This window comes from Ranitomeya imitator, chromosome 1 (assembly GCF_032444005.1).
Source record: "Ranitomeya imitator isolate aRanImi1 chromosome 1, aRanImi1.pri, whole genome shotgun sequence".
In the NCBI taxonomy this organism is placed as follows: Eukaryota; Metazoa; Chordata; class Amphibia; order Anura; family Dendrobatidae; genus Ranitomeya; species Ranitomeya imitator.
The window spans coordinates 229,534,013-229,556,519 of record NC_091282.1 but is presented as its reverse complement, the minus strand read 5'-3'; the positions used below and the strand labels follow the sequence as shown (position 1 = coordinate 229,556,519).

Genomic DNA, 22,507 nt, shown 5'->3' with positions numbered 1-22,507 from the left:
TGGGCGGAGTTTTCGGGTGTTTGATTCACCCTTTCCTTACCCGCTGGCTGCATGCTGGCTGCAATATTGGATTGAAGTTCATTCTCTGTCCTCCATAGTACACGCCTGCACAAGGCAAGATTGCCTTGCACAGGCGTGTACTATGGAGGGCAGAGAATGAACTTCAATCCAATATTGCAGCCAGCATGCAGCCAGCGGGTAAGGAAAGGGTGAATCAAACACCCAAAAACTCCGCCCATATGACCCAAAACCAGTCCCGCCAAATTCAGGTGACAGAGTCCCTTTAAGGTATCTACTTACGAGTATGTTTCCAAAATGTGCCCTAATACCAGTTGTAGGAAAGATCAATAAAGAAACAGGAGCACATTGAGCTGGCATTATCTGTTTTTAACTGGCAGAAAAGGTCTTTTGTTTCCACAGACACAGTTCTAGATCATTGGAACCCTCTTAATGTAGCTCACAGCTTGGAACCACATGGTTACTAATTAGCATTTGTATTTGTGCAACCACCTTATTTCTGAATACAGTACAGACCAAAAGTTTGGACAGACCTTATCATTTAAAGATTTTTCTGTATTTTCATGAATATAAAAATTGTACATTCACACTGAAGGCATCCAAACTATGAATTAACACATATGGAATTATATACTTAACAAAAAAGTGTGAAACAACTGAAATTGTGTCTTATATTCTAGGTTCTTCAAAGTAGCCACCTTTTGCTTTGATGACTGCTTTGCACACTCTTGGCATTCTCTTGATGAGCTTCAAGAGGTAGTCACGGGAATGGTTTTCAATTCACAGGTGTACCCTGTCAGGTTTAATAAGTTGGATTTCTTGCCTTATAAATGGTCTTGGGACCATCAGTTGTGTTGTGCAGAAGTCTGGTGGATACACAACTGATAGTCCTACTGATTAGACTGTTAGAATTTGTATTATGGCAAGAAAAAAGCAGCTAAGTAAAGAAAAATGAGTGGCCATCATTACTTTAAGAAATGAAGGTCAGTCAGTCCGAAAAATTGGGAAAACTTTGAAAGTGACCCAAGTGCAGTTGAAAAAAACCATCAAGCGCTACAAAGAAACTGGTTCACATAAGGACTGCCCTAGGAAAGGAAGACCAAGAGTCACCTCTTCTTCTGAGGATAAGTTTATCCGAGTCACCAGCCTCAGAAATTGCAGGTTAACAGCAGCTCAGATTAGAGACCAGGTCAATGCCACACAGAGTTCTAGCAGCAGACACATCTCTGCAACATCTGTTAAGAGGAGACTTTGTGCAGCAGGCCTTCATGGTAAAATAGCTGCTAGGAAACCATTGCTAAGGACAGGCAACAAGCAGAAGAGACTTGTTTTGGCTAATGAACACAAGGAATGGACATTAGACCATTGGAAATCTGTGCTTTAGTCTGATGAGTTCAATTTTGAGATCTTTGGTTACAACCACCGTGTCTTTGAGTGACGCAGAAAAGGTGAAAGGATGGACATGCCTGGTTACCACCGTGAAGCATGGTGGAGGAGGTATGATGGTGTGGGGGTGGTTTGCTGGTGACACTGTTGTGAATTTATTCAAAACTAGCTGAAGAGCCCGGCGTTGCCTGGGCATAGTAAATATCTGTGGTTAGTTATAGCACGTCACTTCTCTTATTTTCCCATCACGCCTCTCATTTTCCCAATCACATCTTTAATTTTCCCCCTCACATCTCTCATTTTCTCCCTCACACCTCTCATTTTCTCCCTCACTCCTCTCATTCCCCCCTAACACGTCATTTCGACCTCACATCTGTCATTTTCCGATCACTACACTATTTTCCCTCACTCCTCTCATTTTGCACTCACACCTTTTCATTTTCACCTCACACCTCTCATTTTCACCTCAGTATATACATGTTTGTCATCTCCCTTATATATAGTATACACCTGTATGTCATCTCCTGTATATAGTATATACCTGTATGTCATCTCCCCTGTATATAGTATATACCTGCTGTGTGTCATCTCCCCTGTATATAGTATATACCTGTATGTCATCTCCTCCTATATATAGTATATACCTGTATGTCATCTCCTTCTATATATAGTATATACCTGTATGTCATCTCCTCCTGTATATAGTATATACCTGTGTGTCATCTCCCCTGCATATAGTATATATCTGTGTGTCATCTCCTCCTGTATATAGTATATACCGTATGTCATCTTCTATATATAGCATATACCTGTATGTCATCTCCTCCTGTATATAGTATATACCTGTAGGTAATCTGCTCCTGTATATAGTATATACAGTGGGGCAAAAAAGTATTTAGTCAGTCAGCAATAGTGCAAGTTCCACCACTTAAAAAGATGAGAGGCGTCTGTAATTTACATCATAGGTAGACCTCAACTATGGGAGACAAACTGAGAAAAAAAAATCCAGAAAATCACATTGTCTGTTTTTTTATCATTTTATTTGCATATTATGGTGGAAAATAAGTATTTGGTCAGAAACAAACAATCAAGATTTCTGGCTCTCACAGACCTGTAACTTCTTTTTTAAGAGTCTCCTCTTTCCTCCACTCATTACCTGTAGTAATGGCACCTGTTTAAACTTGTTATCAGTATAAAAAGACACCTGTGCACACCCTCAAACAGTCTGACTCCAAACTCCACTATGGTGAAGACCAAAGAGCTGTCAAAGGACACCAGAAACAAAATTGTAGCCCTGCACCAGGCTGGGAAGACTGAATCTGCAATAGCCAACCAGCTTGGAGTGAAGAAATCATCAGTGGAAGCAATAATTAGAAAATGGAAGACATACAAGACCACTGATAATCTCCCTCGATCTGGGGCTCCACGCAAAATCCCACCCCGTGGGGTCAGAATGATCACAAGAACGGTGAGCAAAAATCCCAGAACCACGCGGGGGGACCTAGTGAATGAACTGCAGAGAGCTGGGACCAATGTAACAAGGCCTACCATAAGTAACACACTACGCCACCATGGACTCAGATCCTGCAGTGCCAGACGTGTCCCACTGCTTAAGCCAGTACATGTCCGGGCCCGTCTGAAGTTTGCTAGAGAGCATTTGGATGATCCAGAGGAGTTTTGGGAGAATGTCCTATGGTCTGATGAAACCAAACTGGAACTGTTTGGTAGAAACACAACTTGTCGTGTTTGGAGGAAAAAGAATACTGAGTTGCATCCATCAAACACCATACCTACTGTAAAGCATGGTGGTGGAAACATCATGCTTTGGGGCTGTTTCTCTGCAAAGGGGCCAGGACGACTGATCCAGGTACATGAAAGAATGAATGGGGCCATGTATCGTGAGATTTTGAGTGCAAACCTCCTTCCATCAGCAAGGGCATTGAAGATGAAACGTGGTTGGGTCTTTCAACATGACAATGATCCAAAGCACACCGCAAGGGCAACGAAGGAGTGGCTTCGTAAGAAGCATTTCAAGGTCCTGGAGTGGCCTAGCCAGTCTCCAGATCTCAACCCGATAGAAAACCTTTGGAGGGAGTTGAAAGTACGTGTTGCCAAGCGAAAAGCCAAAAACATCACTGCTCTAGAGGAGATCTGCATGGAGGAGTGGGCCAACATACCCACAACAGTGTGTGTCAACCTTGTGAAGACTTACAGAAAACGTTTGACCTCTGTCATTGCCAACAAAGGATATATTACAAAGTATTGAGATGAAATTTTGTTTCTGACCAAATACTTATTTTCCACCATAATATGCAAATAAAATGTTAAAAAAACAGACAATGTGATTTTCTGGATTTTTTTTTCTCAGTTTGTCTCCCATAGTTGAGGTCTACCTATGATGTAAATTACAGACGCATCTCATCTTTTTAAGTGGTGGAACTTGCACTATTGCTGACTGACTAAATACTTTTTTGCCCCACTGTACCTGTGTGTCATCTCCTCCTGTATATAGTATATACCTGTATGTCATCTCCTCCTGTATATAGTATGTACCTGTATGTCATCTCCTCCTCTATATAGTATATACCTGTGTATCATCTCTCCTGTATATAGTATATATCTGTGTGTCATCTCCCCTGTATATAGTATATACCTGTGTGATCTCCTGTATTAGACCTCGTTAACACGTTATTTGCTCAGTATTTTTACCTCAGTATTTGTAAGATAAATTGGCAGCCTGATAAATCCCCAGCCAACAGGAAGCCCTCCCCCTGGCAGTATATATTAGCTCACACATACACATAATAGACAGGTCATGTGACTGACAGCTGCCGTATTTCCTATATGGTACATTTGTTGCTCTTGTAGTTTGTCTGCTTATTAATCAGATTTTTTATTTTTGAAGGATAATACCAGACTTGTGTGTGTTTTAGGGCGAGTTTCGTTTGTCAAGTTGTGTGTGTTGAGTTGTGTGTGGCGACATGCATGTAGCGACTTTTGTGAGCTGAGTTTTGTGTGGCAACATGCGTGTAGCAACTTTTTGTGTGTCGAGTTGCATGTGACAGGTTAGCGTAGCAAGTTGTGTGCAGCAAGTTGGCGAGTTTTGCGCGTGGTGAGTTTTATATCTGGTGCCTTTTGAGTATGTGCAAGTTTTGTGTGAGGCAACTTTTGCATGTGTTGCAAATTTTGTGCATGTGGCAATTTTTCCGCGTGTGAAAGTTTTGCGTGTGGTGAGTTTTCCATGAGGTGAGTTTTGCACTTGTGGCGAGTTTTGTGTGAGCCTAGTTTTTGCATGTGGCGCGTTTTGCGCGTGGCGAGTTTTGCGCGGCGACTTTTGTGTTTCGAGTTTTATGTGGCGAGGTTGGTGTATTTGTGGTGAAATGTGTGCTGAGGGTGGTCTATGTGTTCAAGCACGTGGTAGTGTGTGGCGCATTTTGTGTGTGTGTTCATATCCCCGTGTGTGGTGAGTATCCCATGTCGGGGCCCCATCTTAGCAACTGAGCGGTATATACTCTTTTGCGCCATCGCTCTCATTCTTTAAGTCCCCCTTGTTCACATCTGGCAGCTGTCAATTTGCCTCCAACACTTTTCCTTTCACTTTTCCCCATTATGTAGATAGGGGAAAAATAGTTTGGTGAATTGGAAAGCACGGGGTTAAAATTTCACCTCACAACATAGCCTATGACGCTCTCAGGGTCCAGACGTGTGACTGTGCAAAATTTTGTTTCTGTAGCTGCGACGCCTCAAACACTTTTCCTTTCACTTTTTTCCCCATTATGTAGATAGGGGCAAAATTGTTTGGTGAATTGGAAAGCGCGGGGTTAAAATTTCACCTCACAACGTAGCCTATGACGCTCTCAGGGTCCAGACGTGTGACTGTGCAAAATTTTGTTTCTGTAGCTGCGACACCTCCAACACTTTTCCTTTCACTTTTTTCCCCATTATGTAGATAGGGGCAAAATTGTTTGGTGAATTGGAATGCGCGGGGTTAAAATTTCGCATCACAACATAGCCTATGACGCTCTCGGGGTCCAGACATGTGACTGTGCAAAATTTTGTGGCTGTAGCTGCGATGGTGCAGATGCCAATCCCGGACATACACACATACACACACACACACACACACACACATTCAGCTTTATATAGTAGATTGAAGGCATACTGAACCAGCATGGCTACCACAGCATCTTGCAGCGGCATGCTATTCCATCCGGTTGCGTTTAGTTGGACCATCATTTATTTTTCAAAAGGACAATGACCCCAAACACACCTCCAGGCTGTGTAAGGGCTATTTGACCAAGAAGAGTGATAGGGTGCTGCGCCAGATGACCTGGCACCACAGTCACCAGACCTGAACCCAATTGAGATGGTTTGGGGTGAGCTGGACCGCAGCGTAAAGGCAAAAGGGCCAACAAGTGCTAAGCATCTCTGGGAACTCCTTCAAGATTGTTAGAAGACCATTCCCGATGACTACCTCTTGAAGCTCATCAAGAGAATGCCAAGAGTGTGCAAAGCAGTCATCAAAGCAAAAGGTGGCTACTTTAAAGAACCTAGAATATAAGACATAATTTCAGTTCTTTCACACTTTTTTGTTAAGTATATAATTCCACATGTGTTAATTCATAGTTTTGATGCCTTCAGTGTGAATGTACAATTTTCAGAGTCATGAAAATACACAAAAATCTTTAAATGATAAGGTGTGTCCAAACTTTTGGTCTGTACTGTATATCCATTCACAGTTTTTCACAAATAACACAAAAAAACATGTATCTGTATCACTGTTAGATATAAAGGAAAGCATCTACCGAATGCAAGAAAAGTAATGATATTGGAAATGGCAATATGACTTATGTAAGTCATGTTGAAGTTATATTTTTCTCCATTAGTTATATTTTCTTTTATAACAGCTTTTGTAACTTTCTATGAATGGAGACAAACAGTTCTATCTCCAGTTTTTCAGTCATTTCTGGAGACATCTACAATGAGAGTTTTATAGTGTTCCCGAACTCCTCAAGGCCACCAACAGATTGTGTTTTCAGGATCTCCTTAGTATTGCCTAGGTGATAGATCATATTTTCAGAATTTACTTAGTATTGTGCAGGTGATTGAATTATCTCTTGTGCAATACTAAGCAAAACCTGAAAACATAATCTGTTGGAGGTCATTGGGGACTGAACAAGATCTCAGCACCTCATGCCGCAGCCAACTCAAACATTTTGATGGAACCTACTGTCTGATTAACTTTAAGAAAGCAAAAATATTAGTAGATGATTCCATTAGCCTTCTGAAAGACTACTGCAACATCCTTTTCTGTGGCTTCCCTTCCAACGCTCAAGTGCTCTTTCAGGCTACCCTCAATTCTGCTGCCCGGCTTCTCCACCTCCCTCCATTATTTCTCCTCTCCTTACCCCTGTACCAATACCATCTATTGCTATCCTTTGCCTTGAAATTTCAGTTCAAAATATTAACAATGACTTACAAGGCCATCAAGTATATAGTACAGTTCATTAAATGGCAGACAGTGTATACTTCTACAAACTCACCATAAATATTGTAAAAGATGTATGAAAGAAGACTCATTTATTATACCTTTCATACAGTTACCTGGCGGTGGTCTCTTATGTAATTAAATCGATTAAAGTATATTAACAATACACAACTGTTAAATTATAAAGCAATTTCATCCAGGATCTACTAGCCTTGTGGCATTGCAGACTGTAAAAGTCACATAATAGGTTCTTAGTCAAATTGGGTCAATGCAAGACACATTAAGGCACCGGGGGATCTGACTGAAGAACATTGTGTCGCGTTCTTGGCATACTGTAACTGATTTGTGCTCCTCTTACTATAAGGATCTGCTAATAGCCTTCCAACAGAGCTAAATACAGAAAATATTGAGAGCTCATTACGGTCAGTACTTCAGTGGAGCAAGTGTGTTTCATTTGCCCGATTGTGGATATGTTTGAGTAAGAAGAGTAAAAGAATAGAAAATAATAAAAAAATATGATGGGAATAATTGCCCATAATTAAATGCATAATGTCAAAATGTTTTAGGGAAACAGTGGAAAAATTATCTTCTTTTTTGTAGCCAATTGATGATGGGTGTTTATTCCAACTGCACTATGGTATGAATTCAGTTTGTCATAAAACGTAATTTATTATCAGAAATTTAGATTAAAAAAAAAAAATATTCCAGTTTTCACACTGGCCATTAGAGGAAACTGTGCTGGTTAATCATGTTTTTTAGACCCCAATTCATCAATTTTGCTGTGTAGATTGAGACAGAGACTGCAGAGAGCACGTGATTTTGCATCTTACCCCTAAGCACATTCTGGATTGGATTTTATTGTTACAGCATTTTCCTTGCAATATAAATAACATTATCTTTGTTCGGTAGGTCAATGTGCTTGTAGTGATTTCATGTTTGTGCAGTTTATGTGTTTTCTACTTTTGCACAATGCTTTTTTGTGCTAACGAAGACCTAAACAGAGCAAAGTACCACCGCCATACTCTATACTTTATGAACCTGCCACTCCCTGATCTACAGTAGTCTATCACGTCTTGGAAGCATTTCATCATCTCTCCATCCCATTTAGCTCATCCCATTCATTTCAGCTGCCATAAATTACGGTATACCCAAAATACTGTATGTCTCTCCAAAATGGCCTCCCATGAGGATCATTTTACAAAAATGCTACAATATTTTATTAAAATAACAAATACATTACTTATTGTCTTTATACCATACTTTTTGCACAACTAGCAAAATCAAATACAAAATCATATTGTGTGAGTGGTTCCACCAAAATAGTCGTAGGGAGAAAATAATTTATGAACCAAGTCAAGGTTTAGTAGCCTAAAATCATCTTACACTGTGATTATCATTAATTCTAGTTTTCAATCCCTTAGCGTCTTCAGAAATGTAATGGTTTCTTTTCCCTGATTCAGAGCAAGGGAACAATCCAAAGAAGAGAGACATCGGTCAAGAAGAAAGAAACACAAATACAACAATTCTAGGTCTGTAAATAAGAAGCCAAGAGAAGTCACCCCAATATCTGCACATAGCAGCATCTGCCCCACCAAGCTGACAGTAAGTGGAAACCTTCATTTTAAAATAGCAGCAACCTGTTATACATATGTGCTATCTAGAAGGATGGATGGGACGTATTACCGTTGTTTAGATTTAGTGCTGGATGGATTTGAAAACCACAAACCTATTGATTACACAAGTAGAGTTCATAGCGTTGACTTTAAAAATCACATCTTTTTATATTTCTGTACTGTAAGATGGGTCCATTTTGTGCCTCATAATATAGCACAGAGAGTCCATTATGTCTGTGGATTTATCAGGCAATAATAAAGGTGCACAAAAAAATAATGCGGGTTTTAAGTCAAGTCCTAAAACCAATTTAATGTGTAGGATATGTCAGCAAATCTGGTAAATACAGTGTCGTAAATACTGTGTCATAAATTTTGACAAACAGATGCATAGATCGATAGTTGGGCTGGCACAAATTTTAACTAACGTGTATAGCAAGCTTTACTCTACTACGTCAATAGCATTTCCCAAATTATTATTTCTTGTAAAGTGCCACGAATTCCAGGGCCTTTATATGTAAAAACAGAATATATATCAGTGGGCAACATTATAAAAACAAACTATACACTGTGTGCAGAATTATTAGGCAAGTTGTATTTTGATCACATGATACTTTTTATCCATGTTGTCCTACTCCAAGATGTTCAGGCTTGAGAGCAAACTGCCAATTAAGTAAATCAGGTGATGTGCATCTCTTTAATGAGGAGGGGTGTTGTCTAATCACATCAAAACCCTATATAAGGTGTGCTTAATTATTAGGCAACTTCCTTTCCTTTGGCAAAATGGGTCAGAAGAGAGTTTTGACGGGCTCTGAAAAGTCCAAAATTGTGACATGTCTTGCAGAGGGATGCAGCAGTGTTGAAATTGTCAAACTTTTGAAGCGTGATCACCGAACAATCAAGCGTTTCATGGCAAATAGCCAACAGAGTCGCAAGAAGCGTATTGGGCAAAAAAGGCGCAAAATAACTGCCCATGAATTGAGGAAAATCATGCGCGAGGCTGCCAAGATGCCATTTGCCACCAGTTTTGCCATATTTTAGAGCTGCAACGTTACTGGAGTAACAAAAAGCACAAGGTGTGCGATACTCAGGGACATGGCCAAGGTAAGGAAGGCTGAAAAACTACCATCTTTGAACAAGAAACATAAGATAAAACGTCCAGACTGGGCCAAGAAATATCTTACGACTGACTTTTCAAAGGTTTTATGGACTGATGAAATGAGAGTGACTCTTGATGGGCCAGATGGATGGGCCAGAGGCTGGATCAGTAAAGGGCAGAGAGCTCCACTCCGACTCAGATGCCAGCAAGGTGGAGGTGGGGTACTGGTATGGGCTGGTATCATCAAAGATGAACTTGTGGGACCTTTTTGGGTTGAGGATGGAGTGAAGCTCAACTCCCAGACCTACTGTCAGTTTCTGGAAGACAACTTCTTCAAGCAGTGGTACAGGAAGAAGTCGGTATCAATCAAGAAAAACATGATTTTCATGCAGGACAATGCTCCATCACATGCCTCCAACTACTCCACAGGGTGGCTGGCCAGTAATGGTCTCAAGAAAAAATAATGACATGGCCCCCTTGTTCACCTGATCTGAACCCCATAGAGAACCTGTGGTCCCTCATAAAATGTGAGATCTACAGGGAGGGAAAACAGTACACCTCTTGGAACAGTGTCTGGGAGGCTGTGGTGGCTGCTGCACGCAATGTTGATCGTAAACAGATCAAGAAACTGACTGAATCTATGGATGGAAGGCTGCTGAGTGTCATCTTAAAGAAAGGTGGCTATATTAGTCACTAATTGTTTTGGGTTTTGTGCAGTTATATTGGTTTACCTGGTGAAAATAAACAAGTGAGATGGGAATATATTTGGTTTTTATTAAGTTGCCTAATAATTCTGAACAGTAATAGTTACCTGCACAAACAGATAGCCTCCTAAGATAGCCAAATCTAAAAAGAAAACCCACTCCAACTTCCAAAAATATTAAGCTTTGATATTTATGAGTCTTTTGGGTTAATTGAGAACATAGTTGTTGATCAATAATAAAAATAATCCTCTAAAATAAAACTTGCCTAATAATTCTGCACACAGTATATGTACCTGAGTGAGATAGGACCCTTGCAATCCAATCTACAGGCAAAGGAGACAACCAGTAAAGACAGAAGCTTCTCATATGGTCATGTAGTGCCAGAAGACATTACTGTAGGTTGTAGGTATTACTAAATATTTATGCTTTCAGGTCGGAATAGCAAGATCCCGAATATTGGTTGGGAACACATGAGCGAAATCTAGGAGACCATTGTGTGATGAACAGACAAAAGGGGAACAAAGAACCTGATTTTGTGAGGATCCGATATTATATGTAGGGAAAGGAGGGAGCATCCAAATGTATGAAGGAGACAGCTTATGGACGGCCTTGTAAGTCTGAATTCTCTAGGCAAAGGGTGGCAACAGATTACATTGGCAAAGTGGTAAGCAGAGGAGTAACAAAGGAGTTTAGTGAAACTTATATAGTGGCAGTTAGTTGTAAATGGTTGTAGCCATGGATACCTGAGTTACTGCAATGCCCTGCACATGGGGTAAGTGACATAGCCATTCAGAAGAACTTTAATACATTTCCAATTGGAGGTATTTGCTAATATTATTATTTTTATTATTATACCTACTAAATATTGGGATCGAATTTTGAAGATGGGTATATCCCTTTAAAATTAAGGAGACAGCAGATCCCATAAAATGCTTCAGTTGGCTGTGACATGAGCACTTAGATCTTGGATATGCAGGTTATAGGATAGTGCGGAGGGAAAGGTTGTCCAGAAGCAGTGGACTTTTACAACTGGGGCACTGGTAGAGCCATCTACTATGATTGACAGGTCTGGTGGCAGGAGCTGATTGAGATGGTGGGAAGGTAGAATTACCGGCTTTTTTTAGCAGCAGGACATTTTAGTTGCAGGCTACAGACTGTTGCTTACAGACGACATACCTTGAGTATGATGCAGACTGCAGACTGTCATAAAATAGAAACCAATTTGAAATCTATTGCTGTAGTGTCAGGAACAGCAATATGTATAATTTAATGTATTGCTTGCACTTTTCATGTCAAGAATATAGTAGAGATGGTTACATTGCACACAGTTTTATGTATGCTTCTATAAACTCCCCATAAATAATGTACAAGAAGGTTCACAGACACCATAAAGATAACTCCTAGGCCCAAACGTCTCACCGCAACCAGAGACAATGCATGGCAGAGCACATCATCCATAGAGCTCTGAATGGCGGCATCACGCAGGGTGATTTACCTGCTGAATAGTGTTATCTCTGGAGTGACAGCAGCCTGGCCTGCTTGGTGAAACACATGTATATTCAACAGCCGAATGAGATAGTTTTCCTCCGCTCCCCTCCAGGACTCTAAAGCAGCTAGGGGTGATTTGAGAGATAAAAATAAATGACACTTTAAATGCCAGCGAGGGTTATCAATTTCCTTTTCCCTGATTAAATGAATTGCAGCCTGTGTCTATAAAAGAATTCCCCGGAGGGTACATTTAACTGGATGAAATACCAAGTGGCTTTCATTAGGTTTATTTCATTAAACTCTATGTAACCATCAATGTCTTACATTGTGCACATTAAGCTTCTTTACTGGCAAATGTTTAGAAGGATGAAACCTTTATGTACTTTCTGGAGTGTGTAACCTTCCTCCTGGGGTTTACAACACGCAGAGCTAGTTTTTCTCATACTGTCTTTCCTACCCTTACATTCAATGTCACCGTGCCCTATTATAATCTGAATTTACTTTGGAGGAAACCCCCACCTTCACCGCTTGACATATTATGGAGACATGTGTCCACCATTGATCAATTAATACAATGGGCCATCCATAAAGGGAACATATCACCAGGTTTATGCCAAATAATCCAAAAGTAGCAAAATACAGGGACGACGATCCCTGTAATATGTCACTTACTGAGTTGCTTGTGTTTTTTTTTATACACTAATTGTTTTATCAGCAGGAGATTATCACTAGAATCCCGGTAAACCCGCTGCCATGTAGTCCTCCCTATTAATTGGCTCTGTATAACCCCACCTCCACCACTCATTGGTAGATTTCTGTGTGTACAGATAGCCACCAATCACTAGTGTGGGTGGAGTTATAAAGAGATCAGCATTCAGAACTGGTAGATCTGCAACAGATAACACAGTCATTTTGCCAAAGCTGCAGTAAGCAGCCTAGTAAGTGATACATTGCTGGGATCAGTGTCTCTTTCCCTACATTATGCTGTTATCAGATGGGATAGCAAAAAACTGGTGGGAGATTCCCTATAAAACATCTAAACCCTTGCAGCATTGAGCAGAAACTTCTGTAGTACAGAAACTAGATTGAAGAGACATATATTTTTCTGCATTATGGAAACAAGAAAAGTCTCATCGAAACCAAATGGTATTTCAATTGAATAACAAAATCTGCACCTGTTGCTGAATTGGTTAAAGTGCCTTCACCTCCCGCCCGGAGACTACAGGGGGAAAATGATGAGATTTTGATTCTTTTTCTTACTATTCACGTTTCTTTCATCCATCACACAAGTGGAAATATCAATGTTTTATTCAGTAGGTAAAATCATGATATACATCAGTTCAATTCTACATCACAAATTGAAAATTAGGAAACGCATATATTTTAATATACAATTTTAATATAAAAATCTTTTTTTCTACACCTGTGTAGCCACCATGCAGAATACTAACAATTTTTCTATACATAACAAACACATTAAATAGCATAAAATATGTGCGAGGCGCCTGCACAAAATTGTAACATGAGTTTGTAGAATTTTCAAAACCACTTTAATCATTCTGCCAAGGAATGACATTGTATCTAATGTTATGAACATAAGTTCAGCCTAAAGAGTGAGCGCACGGATTATAGCAGTGAACGAGTGTGATAGACTGTAGGTGCGGACGGCAGTCTGTCATCTGTCTATTCGTAGCATCAAAGCTTCAATGCAACAACATGTCATGAGTAATATTCTGCCAAAATGGAAGATCCAGAATGCAAACATTGTAGACATGAATTTGTCATTGACGGCTACTGTCTTCTTTGGGCTTCGAGATAATTTACTTAATTAAAAAGGTTTTCCCATCTGAGGCATTAGTGGCGATTGCACTGAATCCACTGACCCCTCTTCAGCCTAGCAGACAATGACTGGAGAGGTGGCCGCACTTATGCACAGCCGTCTCCATTCACTCCATGTATCACTGAACATAGAAAAATGTGTATTCTGTAATCTTTTACAGTTATAAATAGGATATATCTGTATGTATATGTATATATATATTTATCACCGGGGTTCAGTCATCTCCTCCATCTCTTCCTCGCTTTGTATGTGTGGCTGTAAGACAACTGACTGCAGCAGAAGCCTGCCTGCTGTAACCTGTCCACAAAAGGACAATACATTGCCAAGTAATGCCCCCTTGCAAGGGAGGTAAAGCTTAAATGAGCCACAGCCAAAGTTGTTATATATCACAGGTAACCTTCCAAATCGATCAATCTATGTGACTAACGCCCCAATGCACACACTGTCCGCTGCCGGGATTCATCGGTTTCTGAGACGAGGCCAGAGGGTATGTATGAGTTATACATACTCCCAGAAAGAGCCTGTCAAGTGGGCGTGGCCTCACTCCATACACACTATACGCTCTATACTCTAGTGACGCGGCCATCCAGTGGGCGTGGCCTCACTCTGTACACACTATACGCTCCATACTCTAGTGACGCTGCCATCCAGTGGGCATGGCCTCACTATATACACACTATACACTCTATACTCTAGTGACGCTGCCATCCAGTGGGCGTGGCCTCACTCTGTGCACACTATACGCTCCATACTCTACTGACGCTGCCATCCAGTGGGTGTAGCCTCACTATATACACACTATACACTCTATACTCTAGTGACGCTGCCATCCAGTGGGCGTGGCCTCACTCTGTGCACACTATACGCTCCATACTCTACTGACGCTGCCATCCAGTGGGTGTAGCCTCACTCTGTGCACACTATACGCTCCATACTCTACTGACGCTGCCATCCAGTGGGTGTAGCCTCACTCCATACACACTATACGCTCTATACTCTAGTGACGCGGCCATCCAGTGGGCGTGGCCTCACTCTGTACACACTATACGCTCCATACTCTAGTGACGGCTGCCGTCCAGTGGGCGTGGCCTCACTCTGTACACACTATACGCTCCATACTCTAGTGACGCTGCCATCCAGTGGGTGTAGCCTCACTCCATACACACTATACGCTCCATACTCTAGTGACGCTGCCATCCAGTGGGCGTGGCCTCACTCTGTACACACTATATGCTCCATACTCTAGTGACGCTGCCGTCCAGTGGGCGTGGCCTCACTCTGTACACACTATACGCTCCATACTCTAGTGATGGCTGCCGTCCAGTGGGCGTGGCCTCACTCTGTACACACTATACGCTCCATACTCTAGTGACGCTGCCATCCAGTGGGCATGGCCTCACTATATACACACTATACACTCTATACTCTAGTGACGCTGCCATCCAGTGGGCGTGGCCTCACTCTGTACACACTATACGCTCCATACTCTAGTGATGGCTGCCGTCCAGTGGGCGTGGCCTCACTCTGTACACACTATACGCTCCATACTCTAGTGACGCTGCCATCCAGTGGGCATGGCCTCACTATATACACACTATACACTCTATACTCTAGTGACGCTGCCATCCAGTGGGCGTGGCCTCACTCTGTGCACACTATACGCTCCATACTCTACTGACGCTGCCATCAAGTGGGCGTGGCCTCACTCCATACACACTATACGCTCTATACTCTAGTGACGCGGCCATCCAGTGGGCGTGGCCTCACTCTGTACACACTATACGCTCCATACTCTAGTGACGCTGCCATCCAGTGGGCATGGCCTCACTATATACACACTATACACTCTATACTCTAGTGACGCTGCCATCCAGTGGGCGTGGCCTCACTCTGTGCACACTATACGCTCCATACTCTACTGACGCTGCCATCCAGTGGGTGTAGCCTCACTATATACACACTATACACTCTATACTCTAGTGACGCTGCCATCCAGTGGGCGTGGCCTCACTCTGTGCACACTATACGCTCCATACTCTACTGACGCTGCCATCCAGTGGGTGTAGCCTCACTCTGTGCACACTATACGCTCCATACTCTACTGACGCTGCCATCCAGTGGGTGTAGCCTCACTCCATACACACTATACGCTCTATACTCTAGTGACGCGGCCATCCAGTGGGCGTGGCCTCACTCTGTACACACTATACGCTCCATACTCTAGTGACGCTGCCATCCAGTGGGCGTGGCCTCACTCTGTACACACTATACGCTCCATACTCTAGTGACGGCTGCCGTCCAGTGGGCGTGGCCTCACTCTGTACACACTATACGCTCCATACTCTAGTGACGCTGCCATCCAGTGGGTGTAGCCTCACTCCATACACACTATACGCTCCATACTCTAGTGACGCTGCCATCCAGTGGGCGTGGCCTCACTCTGTACACACTATATGCTCCATACTCTAGTGACGCTGCCGTCCAGTGGGCGTGGCCTCACTCTGTACACACTATACGCTCCATACTCTAGTGATGGCTGCCGTCCAGTGGGCGTGGCCTCACTCTGTACACACTATACGCTCTATACTCTAGTGACGCTGCCATCCAGTGGGCATGCCCTCACTATATACACACTATACGCTCCATACTCTAGTGATGCTGCCATCCAGTGGGTGTAGCCTCATTCCATACACACTATACACTCCATACTCTAGTGACGCTGCCATCCAGTGGGTGTAGCCTCACTCCATACACACTATACGCTCCATACTCTAGTGACGCGGCCATCCAGTGGGCGTGGCCTCACTCTGTACACACTATACGCTCCATACTCTAGTGATGCAGCCGTCCAGTGGGCGTGGCTTCACTATATACACACTATAAGCTCCATACTCTAGTGACGCTGCCATCCAGTGGGCGTGGCCTCACTCCATACACACTATACGCTCCATACTCTAGTGATGCTGCCATCCAGTGGGCGTAGCCTCATTCCATACACACTATACAATCCATACTCTAGTGACGCTGCCATCCAGTGGGTGTAGCCTCACTCCATACACACTATACGCTCCATACTCTAGTGACGCGGCCATCCAGTGGGTGTAGCCTCACTCCATACACACTATACGCTCTATACTCTAGTGACGCTGCCATCCAGTGGGCGTGGCCTCACTCTGTACACACTATACGCTCCATACTCTAGTGACGCTGCCATCCAGTGGGCGTGGGCTCACTCTGTACACCTTATACGCTCCATACTCTAGTGACGCTGCCGTCCAGTGGGCGTGGCCTCACTCTGTACACACTATATGCTCCATACTCTAGTGACGCTGCCGTCCAGTGGGCGTGGCCTCACTCTGTACACACTATACGCTCTATACTCTAGTGACGCTGCCGTCCAGTGGGCGTGGCCTCACTATATACACACTATACGCTCCATACTCTAGTGATGCTGCCATCCAGTGGGTGTAGCCTCATTCCATACACACTATACACTCCATACTCTAGTGACGCTGCCATCCAGTGGGTGTAGCCTCACTCCATACACACTATACGCTCCATACTCTAGTGACGCGGCCATCCAGTGGGCGTGGCCTCACTCTGTACACACTATACGCTCCATACTCTAGTGATGCAGCCGTCCAGTGGGCGTGGCCTCACTATATACACACTATAAGCTCCATACTCTAGTGACGCTGCCATCCAGTGGGCGTGGCCTCACTCCATACACACTATACGCTCCATACTCTAGTGACGCTGCCATCCAGTGGGTGTAGCCTCATTCCATACACACTATACACTCCATACTCTAGTGACGCTGCCATCCAGTGGGTGTAGCCTCACTCCATACACACTATACGCTCCATACTCTAGTGACGCGGCCATCCAGTGGGCGTGGCCTCACTCTGTACACACTATACGCTCCATACTCTAGTGATGCAGCCGTCCAGTGGGTGTAGCCTCACTCCATACACACTATACGCTCCATACTCTAGTGACGCGGCCATCCAGTGGGCGTGGCCTCACTCTGTACACACTATATGCTCCATACTCTAGTGACGCGGTCATCCAGTGGGCGTGGCCTCACTCTATACACACTATAAGCTCCATACTCTAGTGACGCGGTCATCCAGTGGGCGTGGCCTGACTCTATACACACTATAAGCTCCATACTCTAGTGACGCGGTCATCCAGTGGGCATGGCCTCACTCTATAAACACTATACGCTCCATACTCTAGTGACGTGGCAGTCCACTGGGCGTGGCCTCACTCTGTACACACTGTGCGCTCCATACTCTAGTGACACGGCCGTCCAGTGGATGTGGCCTCACTCTATACACACTATAAGCTCCATGCTCTAGTGACACAGCCATCCAGTGGATGTGGCCTCACTATATACACACTATAAGCTCCATACTCTAGTGATGCAGCCGTCCAGTGGGCATGGACTCACTCTGTACACACTATACGCTTCATACTCTAGTGACGCAGTCATCCAGTGGGCATGGCCTCACTCTGTACACACTATACGCTTCATACTCTAGTGACGCAGTCATCCAGTGGGCATGGCCTCACTCTATACACACTATACGCACCATACTCTAGTGACGCGGCCATCCAGTGGGCGTGGCCTCACTCTATTCACACTATACGCTCCATACTCTAGTGACGCTGCCGTCTAGAGGGCATGGCCTCACTCTATACACACTATATGCTCCATACTCTAGTGACGCTGCCATCCAGTGGGCGTGGCCTCACTCTATACACACTATACACTCCATACTCTAGTGACGCGGCCATCCAGTGGGCATGGCCTCACTCTATACACACTATACGCACCATACTCTAGTGATGCGGCCATCCAGTGGGCGTGGCCTCACTCTATTCACACTGTGCGCTCCATACTCTATTGACGTGGCCGTCCAGTGGATGTGGTTGACTAGCGGGTGCAGCCTCGCTCTATACAAGTGTATGGAGGCCTTTACCACTGGCCAGGAGTATGTATAACTCTTTCACATTATCGGGTCCCGGCTCAGAAGCCGGCAAATACTCACGTCACACAGTGGAAGGACTGGAGGGATTCATAAGTCTTCAGTGGCAAAAGAGGAGAAAGAGATACACTAATGATGTGCACACCTCAATATAACCAACAATATGAGTAAAAATATAACATTTTATTAAACAACAATCATAAAACATAAAACCAAGTATACAACCTGACCCTTTATCAATGGTGACAATTCTGGTGTTCTGGCCATTGTTGTTGTGATACATGATGACTCACCCTAAAATATTCAGGCTGTGCCTTCTTTGTCTTTCCATTGTCATAAGTCCGCAGTCAAAGACAGTGACTGCAAACTTACTGATTTGGACCAGACAACCCCTTTAAAGTAGAAATACTTAATCCATATGCATGGTGAATATTTCCAGCTAGAAAAAGTCATTATTTGATATCTGCCACCCCAAGTTCTAAAATGATATCTATTTACTAATTATATTAATAGCTCATATACCTTACAGTGTAAGGAGCACATTTATTAGTACCTAAATGTAGAAAGATGAAGCCCATTTGTAATATTTCATTAATTGTTATAACAAAGTGACACCTGTTGCTGCCAGTTCTTTAGAAATATCTCGGTTCCATCTTGCTTTATGACAGATATTTATAACATGCCCAAACTGTGTACAGGCAAAGACAGAAAGGTGTTCCAATAATTTCAAAGTAAAACATGTATTCCCTGGATATATAAGATGCCGTAAGTGTCACTCTGATACCACAATATATGCATAGTTACGCTCAGCCTAAATTGCTATTTTAATCAAACTATTCATGTGAAGAATTAATTAGATACATTAAGGACTGTTTAACATGCAGATCCAGTGGGCAAACTGTACCAAAAAACGTCACCTAGGAATTATTACCTTCTACGACTAAATCAGATGCTATAACAATGCTCATGTTATGTGAGGTTTACAATTTGTAGAACACTTGGTTTTCCCTGTTTTTTCATAATAATTAATTGAAAAAAAATCACAAGGGCTATTCACATAAAATGCTAACAGCATGATTGACTTTAGTGTAAACTATTTCTTGTAGGTACATATTAAACAGAACTTCTGGTCTGCAGTCTTCATGATATAGGTCTTTAGAAGATGAGATGAGTAATTCATTGGAAAATGTTAAGTATCGCTGCAATTCATAGAAACAGCGGTTCATTCTGGATTTAGCAGTCCAGTGCGTGGTCCTGTTGGCCATGTGTCTCAATAAAAAAGCAGGACATGTCTGAAAGTTGACTTTTATCCCTCTTTTATTAATCCAAGCACCTAGCAGATCTTAACTTTCTTTTCAGTATACTGCTCAGTATAAATCGCATTGTTCTGGAATATATGTTAGTAGCTAAACCAGTAGAATATATGGATGATTCTCTATATTTGCTGTCTGACTTGGGTTCAGGCAACATTTATCTCTCCTGACTCCCCCATACACATGAACACTCATGTCAGCCAAGAAGGAGAGTGGATCTCAGTAGCTTATCGCCCAAGATAACAAAAGGGCTTGGACGTATATATTTAAAGTGTTGATTCTCCTGTTCTCCAACATCATTAGGTCTCCGGCCAGTCCAGGCAAAATTGTCAAATTTGGACAAATTTTATCCAAAGTTTATCATTGTCTATGTCAATATACATAGTGCACTAAATGATATGTTACTGAAACAAATAGTATACAGTACAGACCAAATGTTTGGACACACCTTCTCATTTAAAGATTATTCTGTATTTTCATATCTATGAAAATTGTACATTCACACTGAAGGCATCAAAAGTATGAATTAACATATGTGGAATTATATACTTAGCAAAAAAGTGTGAAACAACTGAAAATATGTCTTATAGTCTAGGTTCTTCAAAGTAGCCAACTTTTCCTTTGATGACTGCTTTGGCATTCTCTTGATGAGCTTTAAGAGGTAGTCACCCGGAATGGTCTTCCAACAATCTTGAAGGAGTTCCCCGAGATGATTTTGCCTTCACTCTGTGGTCCATCTCACCCCAAACCATCTCGATTGGGTTCAGGTCTGGTGACTGTGGATGCCAGGTCATCTAGCGTAGCACCCCATCACTCTCCTTCTTGGTCAAATAGCCCTTACACAGCCTGGAGGTGTGTTTGGGTCATTGTCCTGTTCAAAAATAAATGATGGTCCAAATAAACGCAAAACAGATGGAATAGCATGCTGCTGCAAGATGCTGTGGTAGCCATGCTGGTTCAGTATGCCTTCAATTTTGAATAAATCCCCAACAATGTCACCAGCAAAACACCCCCACACCATCAGACCTCCTCCTCCATGCTTCACGGTGGGAACCAGGCATGTAGAGTCCATATGTTCACCTTTTCTGCGCTGCACAAAGATATGGTGGTTGGAACCAAAGATCTCAAATTTGGACTCATCAGACCAAAGCACAGATTTTCACTTGTCTGTTGTCCATTCCTTGTGTTATTTAATGCACACAAGTCTGTTCTGCTTGTTGCTAGTCTTTAGCAGTGGTTTCCGAGCAGCTATTTTACCATGAAGGCCTGCTGCACAAAGTCTCCTCTGAACAGCTGTTGTAGAGATGTGTATGCTGCTAGAACTCTGTGTGGCATTGACCTGGTCTCTAATCTGAGCTGCTGTTAACCTGCGATTTCTGAGGCTGGTGACTTGGATAAACTTATTCTCAGAAGCAGAGGTGACTCTTGGTCTTCCTTTCCTGGGGCAGTCCTTATGTGAGCTAGTTTCTTTGTAGCACTTGATGGTTTTTGCAATTGCACTTGGGGACACTTTCAAAGTTTTCCCATTTTTTCAGACTGACTGACCTTCATTTCTTAAAGTAATGATGGCCACTCGTTTTTCTTTACTTAGCTGCTCTTTTCTTGCCATAATAAAAATTCTTACAGTCTATTCAGTAGGACTATCAGCTGTGTATCCACCAGACTTCTGCTCAACACAACTGATGGTCCCAACCTCATTTATAAGGCAAGAAATCCCACTTATTAAACCTGACAGGGCACACCTGTGAAGTGAAAACCATTCCCGGTGACTACCTCTTGAAGCTCATCAAGAGAATGCCAAGAGTGTGCAAAGCAGTCATCAAAGCAAAAGGTGGCTACTTTGAAGAACCTAGAATATAAGACATATTTTCAGTTGTTTCACACTTTTTTGTTAAGTATATAATTCCACATGTGTTAATTCATAGTTTTGATGCCTTCAGTGTGAATGTACAATTTTCATAGTCATCATGCAAATACAGAAAAATCTTTAAATGAGAAGGTGTGTCCAAACTTTTGGTCTGTACTGTATGCCGAGATGTTTACGTACACCAATCGCGATGCTGCCATCCCCATCTCCCATTTAGATACAAAAAAACCTTCATCTGAAGGTCGCAGCCTCCTGCAGTTACTAGTTAGGCTTTCATTATATATTAATTGGTTTAAGTACGTATATTAAAATCATTTATTGTCAATATTCAGAATACCTGATTTTAAAGTCAACGAAGATGTGTTTTTAATAAAAAATTAAATATGTAAGATGGTCAGTGCTTTTCACCCCCATCCAGCACTTAGCAACTGAATTCATCCATCCTCGTGCGCTATGACAGGGTAATGGGTCAGCTTAAAGGTAATGGATGATAAGAAAGACGTACCATACCGGCATTCTGAGATTTATCTGGTACATTAGGTGTTTTCTACCAATCGGGGCCAATCTCTTAATTCTATGTATCCTGCACATTAGATTTGCTCTGATTGGGTATGATGAAAATCTGGACTTTTATGAGTGCAGGCAGCGCACCATCTGTTGTGTTCCTTGGGAAATGGATAACTTTGTCTTAGTTGCAGAGTAA

General features: G+C 42.6%; 1 protein-coding gene across 1 annotated transcript in view; it reads left to right on the top strand.

The window, feature by feature from the left end:
- SRRM4 (serine/arginine repetitive matrix 4) overlaps positions 1–22,507 on the top strand; it is a 256,446-nt gene that overhangs the window by 198,089 nt on the left and 35,850 nt on the right. The window contains exon 8 of the mRNA XM_069754474.1: positions 8,353–8,494. Coding sequence (XP_069610575.1) covers positions 8,353–8,494 — 142 coding nt within the window. The remainder of the gene's footprint in view (positions 1–8,352; positions 8,495–22,507) is intronic.